The 11,475-nt window shown below is 31.3% G+C and overlaps 1 protein-coding gene across 1 annotated transcript; it reads left to right on the top strand.

Moving 5' to 3' along the window:
- The first annotated feature begins 9,328 nt into the window (after positions 1 to 9,328).
- LOC127096987 (transcription repressor MYB6) lies at positions 9,329 to 11,088 on the top strand. Its single transcript, XM_051035509.1, has 3 exons — positions 9,329 to 9,546; positions 9,667 to 9,796; positions 9,911 to 11,088. Exons 1-3 carry the CDS (start codon positions 9,414 to 9,416, stop codon positions 10,821 to 10,823), a joined length of 1,176 nt encoding a protein of 391 aa, XP_050891466.1. The 5' UTR covers positions 9,329 to 9,413; the 3' UTR covers positions 10,824 to 11,088.
- The last annotated feature ends 387 nt before the right edge of the window (positions 11,089 to 11,475 follow it).

The raw sequence follows: 11,475 nt of genomic DNA, 5'->3' as shown, positions 1-11,475 counted from the left end.
TAGAAAAATTTGTCAAAAGAAAGAAAATGAAAAAGAAAATCATGAAGTTAAAAATGACTTCTTAAAAAAAGAAAAAGAAAAAGAAAAGAATGATGAATAGTGTAACACCTTCTCCCCCAAAACCCTTAATTAAAATAATAACATGCAATACTCATATTTAAACAGCAAGGGTGTCACACATCTCCCTCAAATAATCATACTTTTCAAAAAAAATTATAATAACGCATCGGAAATTCAAATCATAACATTTCAACTGAAAATATCTAAACATACTTAAATAATTCATAAATCTCAAAAATAAAAATTAATGAAAACTCGTCCCGATTGTCGCAACCTACCTGCGAAAAAAAAATAACCGGCAAAAAAGAAAAGACAGAAGAGTCGCCACCGTGCGTTATTTATCCCAAAGGAGGGGGAAAGGAAACGCTCGAAGTAAACCTGGAAAAAGGAAAGGAAAAGACAAGGTCTCGCAACCAAATCTTGGGTTCGGGAGTCGATTATGCGAAGGGAAGGTATTAGCACCCCTACGCATTCGTAGTACTCTACGGGATCCACTCTTGTTGTTCTTGTCTAAAGGGTGTGGGTTCATCTAATGTACTATTTACTAAAAGAGGGGTCAAGAGAAAATGACTCGCATGGATGTCGCATCCACTGCATACGTATCTCATCTGAATATGAGAATCAGAGTCTTCGTAGCTCGGCTGCCTAAGGGTTAGGGGGAGTGTGCTCGGTAAGACATCGCGTCTTATGCCTACGTATCTCATCTGGAATGAGAATCAGAGCAAGCCGTAGTTCGGCTAACTACGGGGTTTGTTGTGTTTTTGGGTGAATGACGTTACTACGCAATCTACCGGATGCTCGACCTTTGGAGACTTACTCGCCTGTAGTAGAAGGAGATAACGTGTTCTTAGGAGAAGAAAAAATCAATGAGTTGTTGGTGTTTTAGGGATGCTTATGCAAAAGGGGTAATGAGGATAAGACCTCATAGCTCTTAACCCTGGGCAGGGTGAGCTCATGACAAAAAGTGGGGATTCAGAAAGGTGGAACCTTCTCCACGGACTGACCGGACAAAAGATCTTGGGCTTTTGTTTTGAAGCATCGACACGTAGTGTGATCTTAAAGAATGACGCACTGAATAACGGGGGATTGAGTACTAATCCCTTTTATCCGTCAATTGCCTCTTCGGAGGTCTTTAGGCAAAAAAGTAGTAAAATGCGGGAAAGATAAAGGGGGTTAAGAGATCTACCACACGGATAAAGATCTGAAGCAACAGCAAATAAAGAAATAAGAAACTCAGACATCTCCCAAGCTAGCACCATCAAAGAAAGCGAGTCAGTACAGGTAATCGGAATAAACCTCCAGGTGGTATCCCACAAATAAAGTGGAACACCAGGCAAGCCATCTCTGCAAGAGTCATGTGAGCCCTCACAAAAAAACTCAACAAACAGGTTATAGTGACAAGATGGGGCGCAATCAAGGGTTGCCCCAAATCAAAATGTAACCACATGAATCATGCCATTAAAATTCATAAAAAGAGCTCACAAAAAGCAACCAAGTGTAGGAGGCCTAAACCTCTTGTCAAACACATGCATCAAAAGGGTATCAAATTCACCCATAATACCTCATACATTCAGAGCATTCAAATTAAAAGCATAAAGTAATGGGAATAAGGCAAACCTGACTGGAGAGGTCGAATGAAATTGAATCGCCCGGTTGGGTTTGTAAAGCAATCTGAGGGTTTATATGAGATGGAATTGGTTCTTTGCCGATGAGTTCCCTTCAGTCTCTGGAGGTTGCTCTGAACTCTGTTAGCTCTTCTCTCACTATCTTTTTCCCAGCCAGGGTAATAGGAATAGAATGGCCTTTTGCTTCACTGAAACTCTGAATTTATAACCTGATTTTTGTGGACTTGTGGGCTCAGATGAGAGAGACCCAAGTCCAAAAATTTTCTTTTATTTATTTATTTATTTATTTATTTACTTTTATTTATTTATTTTTATTTATTTTTTTCAAAACATGTGGGCTTCGCCTAGCGAGCATGACAGTTCAAGAAATTCCTCTGAGCGTAGGTGATTCTGGTGGCTTTTCTTGGGACTCGCTAGGCGACCCATTCTGCTCGCCTAGTGAGCATGACAGCTCATGAACAAACTTTTGCTCCTTCAAGATTAACGTTTTGACTGACGAATAGACCCCTGTTGGAAGTAACTCAAGTCTTTCCCTTGTGTTGACTGATCATCTAAATAGAACCCACAAAGTGTCCTGGATGATGTTCAAGCTTCTTGGAGCTAATCCCGATTGGCATGATGAAATGCAATGTATCTAATTCTGATTGATAATGATGAAATGCAATGCGAAATGTTAAATGACCTAAAAATGAATGCATGAATGAGGAGGGAAAATTTTGGGGTGTTACACCGATGTTACACTATCAGAGCGATATCGCATAACTAAACTCAAAACAGTAAAACAAAAGAAGTCAGCATCTATGTCAATCCTTCGTAACAAACACCATCTAGTGCTCCTCTACTTAAGCATCTGCAATACCAGCATAACGAACAATACAACAACAAAAAGGGTGATAATAACTTCACAAATGTTATCGGTGTATTAAACAACAAGGATAGTTTTCACAAATAATTCGTCAACACAAATAATAACTTACACCCATAATAAATATAATGCAATGAAATATTATGTCATTCTTCCCCAATATGCATGTGGTGCCAATGTTTGGATTTCAGAGTTGTATTATTGAGTTATCCATGTCTCCCATTTCTCTTTGGACTCTATGTTCCTCTCTAAAATTGAGATCGTCATTGGTTCCTCTCTGAATCTGACCTCGTCATACCGAAGTTCTACCTATCTCTGATATACATTAATGCATGAGACTCAACAATAATTTTCACAAACACATGCTCGACAGTCAAACTCAAAATCAAGGAATTAACATTCACATCTCATACTCAAAAGGTTCTCCTTAAACAAGGTTCTCTCTTAATCAAAATTGTCAATGTAAGGCCAACTCCGTCGTTCTTCTCTGAACTACTTAACTTGAAATGTGTCATATAATTATAACTCAATCAGATAAACATATAATATTCACACATACTCATCAATAGAGAAAATTTATTACTCATGTAAGGTCACAAATAGGGTAAGACAACAAATATTCAAAGCAAACTCTAGCCTTATCAAATAAACTTTGAACCTGTCAGATTACAAAAATTTAAACTCAATCAACTTAATAAAATTATTTTAGTTACTCAAAAAATCCATTTTAACTCTTTTGACTTGACAACCTTAAACAAATAAAAATATTATTCAAAAAGCAACCTTAAAGTGTCAAAAGGTTTCAAACTCAACTCAAGTGTATCCTATATTCTGATCTTTAACTCTAAACAACTCAAAAGATCTCTAATGTAACAAATTTGACTCTTAAACTCATCAAAAGATACTGAAAAGTCACTGAACTCAAAAATTGCTCAAACGCCCACTAAAATGGACAACAAACCCGAAAACGCCGACCCGCCACCCGCCGACTGTAACGACCCACCGCGACCTTCGATCAGCACACCCCCATGCGCTAACGTGTAATGCATCACAGTGGCCACTGGCGCGCGGCTGCCATCGATCGCGGCCCTCATGGTTGAGTCCCAACCACCCACCTTTCGCGCAAAACGCACCGCACAAATGCAACATATGTCACTTGCGCGTCCGATGCCGTTGCGGATTTGTGTCATGCAAGCCTGCCACCGTCTGCGACCCAATTGTTGTGTTGCAGCTCCCTCGTGCGCAATTGTGCACCGCGCGCCTCACCGCTTCCAGCCTGGCGCTATTTTGATCACCGCCCTGACTCGACTCAATTTCCTATTTTTAATTCTTTTGTGGTTAAATTGATTTTTCGAGAAAATTGACATTGGGGAATTATCTGACATTTCATGGTTTCGCCCAAAACACATATCAACATTATAATTAAAATATATACATGATCCAATTATTATAACAACAACATTCATCAAGAATTTCAAGGAAAGTCTTATAAAAGTACTCAAGAATTCAATAAGAAGGATTTAAGGTATCTTTTTGGGCACAATCACAAGCACATATAAGGAATTAATAAGGAAAAGACAGAAGGGTTAGAATCGCTCACTATCTAACTGCCTAAACACCCATATATAAAGAGTTCCCCTACCTCGAAATCGCAGTAAGTTGAACTTTCTTATCCTTGAGATCTACCTTTCTCTTCTTCTCAACGATCGCTCTAGCGCTTTCCTCTTTTCCAACTTTTGTACCTACAGTACAAGAGTCTCATCACTTATCTATTTATTTTAACCTAATATCCTAATTGCTTATTTCACCCCAATCTCTCCTCACACCCTCGCTAAAACTTTGTTTTCTATTTTATTTTTATTATTCAATTAAATAAATAATACTCTAAAATAATTATTTCATTTTGATTCAAATAATTCTCACCACGCCCTAGTTCTTACTCAATCCACCCCTCACTCTCTAATTTTAAATAGAATTATATTTTCTTCCAACTCTTAAGTATTTATAATATTAATTAAATTACATAAATTACTCATAAATCAATAAATCATATATAATACTCAAATAAATAAAATAAATTAATATAAAATTGAATTGAAAATAAATAACTAAAATTGAGGTGTTACAAATAGGATCATCAAAGTGAATACTCTAGTACCGATGGAAAAGAGTGATATGAAAGGAATCATATAATATAAAGAAAACTAGGTACTTAACTCCAAAGACTTAAACCTAATATCGCAAATTATCCTACCCTAACATAAGGCACATTATAACCTTTAAAAGACCTCAAAAGTGTGTCTTTAAATATGACTTTGATTAAGTCGTTAGAAATTTTACAAATTCATTGTTTAATATTTTTGTACGTTATTTGTGTGATTACCCTATTAAATTGAGTGAATAAAGGTGAGATGAGAGACACGTTTAGTACTTGTGTGTTTGGAAAACTTTTCGGAGTTAATTGAATTGAAGCAGGGAACAGAAGTTTTGATCAGCAAAAGAAAGGTGACGTTCATTAGTAAGGGTAAACATTTTAGTTCTGATGAAATGTTTTGTGTGCAGACAGGTTATTTGAGGACAAGCAATAAAGTGAGTTTGAAGTTGTGATAACACTTTGTCATTACATAAAATTGGAGAGTAATTTTGACAAAATCGGCGGACTGATGAGTAAAATTTAAGCAAATATGTGAAAGAATTGAACAAGGTTGCAAAAGAGTGAGAAATATGGACTTAGTGAAAAAATTGAAGAAAAGAGGAGGAAATAGTGAATTTACTTCTGGAATTCTCGCGGACGCGATGATGTCACATCGCGATAGGAACGAACGCGGATGCGATATAGCGAATTTCGGACACGCTTCTTGCAACTTTAAAAGGAGATTTTGACACACAAAAATTAGGGGTTCCGAATTTGAGATAGAAAATGACGGCTACGAGCTTTCGGAGTACGATTTGTGGAGCTTTGGAGTCATTGGAGAGCTTATTTTTCATAGATTTTGATGAATACTCCTTATCAACTCATGATAATTGTTATTTCAGTATGAATAGTTAAGTTATTAGGTCTTTTGAGATTAACTTAATTGTACTATGTTGGATCATATGTCTGTTTGATATTATTTGTATTCCTTTATGTTATTATCTTATTTAATTATTCTTGTATTCATTGTCTTTCATGTGTTGACGGGCGCACGAATTGATATCAGATGAGTAGGGATTATTGATCATAAGTCTACCGATCTGAACTAGATAATTATTTGACTTAATAATTAATTAAGAATAAAAAGTTATAAGATGTGACTTGTGAAATAACAAATTTAGTAACACTTGATTTAACTCTGAATTGTTCTAAAAAATTAGAGATTTATTGTGTAAATTAGTGAATTGTCCACTAAGGAATTGAGTACAATTTAACCTTATTAATTCGCTATTAAAATTAAAATACAATTGTAATTTATTTAATATATAGTTATTCAATAAGAATAATTAAAGAATTCAAAATAAAGATTTTTAATCGCTTTTTATTATCAAATTTTAATCTATTAATTTTCTCGTTTTTATTTTTGGAACAAAATACACTAAAAAAATTTCAAACATTTTTTTTAAATCGCACTATTATTGCCTTATTAAATTTACAATCCTAGCAATCATATCACGGTAAAATAACATTGACCGATTAATTATTTAAGTGAAAATCCCGAAATACATTAAAAATATCTATTGTTTCTTAAGTTACCAAATTATATTTATACCATTTATTATAAAATATATTTAATCTTTAAAAAAAGAAAAAGCAAATATGAAATGATTTACATACTCTCAGTGATTATAAATAACTTGAAAGGTCATCCTACATTAATTCTGCATCTTTAACGTGGTTGTAAAGGACCTACTAGAAATACAAACCATCATAAATAAGGCCATACAACTCCAAATCTGTTAATTTGCTTTAAAAAAAAGTTATAGATATGTTACTATATAACAACTAATTAGCATTAAGAAAATATATATAACAAGTAATTATCCTTTTTGCTCAAAAATAAAAAACAAGTAATTAGCCTTGGTCAAAATAAAATAAAAAATAAAATACTTAGCCCATATATAATACATTGAATTTTTTTTACTCAGGCTTCTTAAGCTCTATTTAATAAGTTAGTTTTTCGAATTTATAATTTATAACTTTATAAGTTCATATATTTAAAAAAAGTCATTTGGTATATCTTATTTTTATTTGTTTATAATATTTTTATAAACTAATTCAAATAGTTTATAATTTATTATTTTTTTGTCTCAATTTTATTTGTTTTAAATTTAAAAAATTAAATAATAACTAAATATATCTTTTTATCATATTTAATATTTATAAATTAATTTAACTGTTAACTTTATAAAATAGTAAAAATTTAATTAGTTCATTCATTTATTTCCAATCACAAAATACTTATAAAACATCAATTATAAGTTCATCCTCTATAAATTAATTTATTAAAATTTAAATCTATTTTTTAACAAACATAAATTTAATATGGTTTTTTAGAAGGGCCAATACCGTATTTATATATGCCAATAAAATATATTGGCTCTAAAATGTATTACAAATACCAATATTGAACCATAATTTTGTTTTTGCATTGGTAACAATATTGAACCATAATTAATTAGTCATGTCTAAAACAGATTATTTTAGAAAAGTTATTAAAAAATGACTATGACTTTCAGCTTGCTCTCTACGGCATATGCTAAAAATATATTTCTTTTTAAATATTTGTTTCTCTTACTAAGCCACAATGATGTAGATAATAATGATTAGAAATTAGAATTAATATAATTTATTTTTTACACAAGCACATTGTTTCTTGTAGAAAAAGACAATATGAAATCAAAATTATTAAATGAATATTTCCAACTTTTATGGGCAAATCCAACGGTTGCTTAATTATATTTGATGAATAAGACTTTAGTCAATAAATAATCTTAAATAATTAAGCTACTTTTTAAACCGACAAAAACAGCAACTTGATGACACCATACTTATTAATAATATAATCAATAAAATAAAAGAGCGTTTATTTCACAGGTAGAACAATTAATTAAAGAAGAAATTAAAGCAATAAGATTAATTAATTTTAATTTTTGCAAATAAGTATTGCACATGTGATGACCACACAAGCCGGTGATATAGTTGTGGATTAAATGAAATATTTTAATAAAAACAATTAATTAGTATTAAGTGAATATGATCAACTAATGCACCTAATAATTAGCTGTCTATAATTTTGTCATGAAAAAAAAGTTAGTTGTCTATAATAAAAGTTTAGCTTAAAATGGGTGGATTAATTATCAAGAAAAAGATGTTTTGTAATATCAAGATATAACCTATAGTATTTCAACATGGATAGCACAATTGTACTAATAGAAAAATTTCCAAATTCATTCCTACAAGATACTATTATTTATACGTCTACGTGACTAATATGGCTTAATATAGCATTATTTTATTTATGTATCTAAGTGTCAATTTTTAAAATATGCAAAAATTATTAGAAGGGTAATTTGCAGAAATCTTTAGATTTTAACCATAAAAGATAAAGTGCTTTTTTTTAATTATTAAAAAAATAATAATAATAAACATTGTTGTTTGGACGTAATGATGGAACTTTTCAAAGAAATGATGAGATAGAAGAATTGTACATAAAGTTGAAAGAGTAAAGAACGGATAGAATTGAATTTTATACATTTTTTCAGACACAAGTTTTCCATCACTAGTGAGAGGGGTATGTTGCATTTCACTTTTCATAGACAGAGATAGCAACAAACTTTAACTTGTGACACTCAAATTCTGCTAACAGATTTTTTTTATGAATTAATATTAACTATTAGAAATTCATATAATCAACCGTGAATATTAGGATTTGAAATATTAAAATTTGAATTCTGATGATAGCGTTTAATTTAATAATATTGAGATAAATCAAAAAAAAATTCCTTTTAATTGTTTTTATTTTTTGTATTATATATTTGCATGTATTTATAGTCTATAAAATAGATAATTCAGTTATTTTGAACTTAAAATATAACTCTGATTTAATTGATAAGAAGTTGAATCATATAAGTCCAATTTTTATTGTCAATTTTTTTTAATAAATAATTTATAAGATCGATTCTGACTTGTTTAGTAAGTATTATATATATATATATATATATATATATATATATATATATATATATATATATATATATATATATATATATATATAATAATTTCTTTAGATTTATTGATTATAATATTATAATGAGTTAAGAGACCCACCATTTTCTGTAAGAGACATGAATGCTAACACCTTAGAAAAGACATCTTATACTGCTTTATGAAATCCATTTTCTCACCTTCCCTCTTCTTTTCAACTCAAACACTTTATACAATATCAAATCCTATTTCACATTGCCCAATCTCTATCACTTAGATCAACCTTAAGCTCACATATACACTATATCATATACTATGAAAACCTGCACACTTAAAATTAAAAAAAACTTCACCAGCAGGCAACATCAGTAATAATTTTAAATAAATTAATTAATTAAACGTAATTATAAATATCGGTATAAATGTCTGAAATTAACACAACAAATATATTTTTTTTTTCAGAAATGTCAATGTTAATTTTATATATAAAATATTAAATAAAAAAAATAAAGAATAAAGAAAATTGGAAGAACCTTATTGACTATGACTTGTCTCTCTTTCTTTCTCACTCACTCTCCTATATTAACTCAACTCATTTTCTTAGTTGCCACTTCATTTTCCTTCCTTGAATTCTCTCTATCACTAAATCATTGCTTCATTAAACAAACTTGAAAATTCACAAATGGGAAGACACTCTTGCTGCTACAAGCAGAAGCTTAGGAAGGGACTATGGTCACCAGAAGAAGATGAAAAATTACTAAGGCATATAACAAAATATGGCCATGGATGCTGGAGTTCTGTGCCTAAACAAGCAGGTAAATTTAATTATTCAATTAAATCAAAATTATTATATAGTTATAATAAAGTGAAAATTTCTTAATTTAATTCATCTATTTTCTCAATGTGGATTTATTTATTTATTTATTTATTTGCAGGTTTGCAAAGATGTGGTAAGAGTTGCAGACTTAGATGGATTAATTACTTAAGACCTGATTTAAAAAGAGGAACATTTTCTCAAGATGAAGAGAATCTCATTGTTGAACTTCATGCAGTATTAGGCAATAGGTAAACTTCATTTCATGAAATCAGTTCGGTTTTATATTCGATTTGATTCGATTCGATTCTGAGTATCAGTATAATATTAACAATACTAATATGTTTGTTTGTGGTGTGTATCAGATGGTCTCAAATTGCGGCGCAATTGCCGGGGAGGACTGACAATGAAATAAAGAATTTATGGAACTCTTGTTTGAAGAAGAAACTGCGGCAAAAAGGTATAGATCCTGTAACTCATAAACCATTGAGTGAGGTTGAGAATAATGGAGAGGAAAGTTCCAAGAGTCAAGAGAAAGCCCAGCCGGAGCTATTGTTATTATCCTCGAATGAATTGAACCTTTTGAAATCGGAGAGTTCTAAATCAGATGCAGCTTCTAGCTATGATCAGAGAACGTCATCTTCGATTTCGCCGAAAGATTATGCGCTAGAAATAGAAGGCTCTTGCAACAAAGAGTTTTTCATTGACAGGTTCATGAGTTCCAACTCTCACCACTCGGATTTGATGGGAAATTATCCGATTCAGATGAGTTACGCCAGCAACGAAAATGATAGTAACCATTGGTTTAACCAATCTGGAAAAACTTATGATATGAAATATTCTGATCAGTTTCATTTCAATTCTGCTACGGCTGCAACAACTATGTTTCTTCCTAATTCCTTTTGCTGCAACAATCCGCTCGATATTCCTCCATCAGAAAATGTTTCTACCGAGATGATGAAAAGTGATAGCAATACATTAAACTTGCAAAACAACAACTTTTCTTGGGGAGGATTGATGGAAAATCATCAAACCGAAGAAGCGAAGTGGGATAATAATAATAATAATGATAATGATAATGACTACTTTCAGAATCCTATTTTAATGTTGGCTTCTGAATCTTTATGCAACGAGATAAAACCGCAAATGAATTTGTTACCGGATAATTTCGGGACTATTTTGCCTCATACAAAGCAAGAACAATCACATACACAACAAACTTCTAATATCTTTTCTAAGGATATTCAGAAACTCAGAGAAGCTTTTGGAGATATGTGAGCATGATTTGAGGAAAAGGAAAATATTCATGTGTTGTTTTCTTAGTACAGGTGTGTGAAGCAACTGATTTTGTTATTGTATATAGGTATGTGAATCTGATACCAAAAAAAAAAACTATTTGATTTTCAACTTTTTTTTTTTGCTTTGTTGATATTTGTGAGCCAACATTTTTTTGAACTTTTTTTCTTTTGTGAGTGTGGGGTAGAATTGGTGAATAAGAAATTCTTTGTTGTTTTCTTTCTTTCTATATACTCTTTCTTTGATACACTGTAACAGCATTTGCGTTGGTGCTTTTTTTTTATTGGTTCATTTTGCTTACATTGGTATGAAGTATGAACAGAAACAGATTTAGTTATAGTTGTTACTTTACCTATAAAAAACAAGTTGGAGAATCTTTTTTACTTGGTGTATACTAGTATGATTTTATCTTGTCTCTAACTTTCATGCAAATGAAAATGACACTAAAACTTTGTCAATCATTTTCACTTCTATAATAGTTTTGATGCTTTCCCATCTATGCAAGTTTTACTTTTCACTTGCACAATGAAATTGTGAGTGTTGTTGTACTCTTCACAAAATCATGTGAATTATTTATCTTTTCTAGTAAAGAAAAGGACAGCATCAAAGTGTAATGATTAATTTGAAGAATACT

Source organism: Lathyrus oleraceus, chromosome 6, assembly GCF_024323335.1.
Source record: "Lathyrus oleraceus cultivar Zhongwan6 chromosome 6, CAAS_Psat_ZW6_1.0, whole genome shotgun sequence".
NCBI lineage: Eukaryota > Viridiplantae > Streptophyta > Magnoliopsida > Fabales > Fabaceae > Lathyrus > Lathyrus oleraceus.
Note: the sequence above shows the minus strand (reverse complement) of the source record. Positions and strands in the feature narration are given on the sequence as shown.

Coding starts and splice junctions, on each gene's coding strand:
- LOC127096987 (XM_051035509.1), top strand. CDS start 9,414: ATGGGAAGACACTCTTGCTGCTACAAGCAGAAGCTTAGGAAGGGACTA. Junction 9,547..9,666: donor TTCTGTGCCTAAACAAGCAG/GTAAATTTAATT, acceptor ATTTATTTGCAG/GTTTGCAAAGATGTGGTAAG. Junction 9,797..9,910: donor CATGCAGTATTAGGCAATAG/GTAAACTTCATT, acceptor GGTGTGTATCAG/ATGGTCTCAAATTGCGGCGC.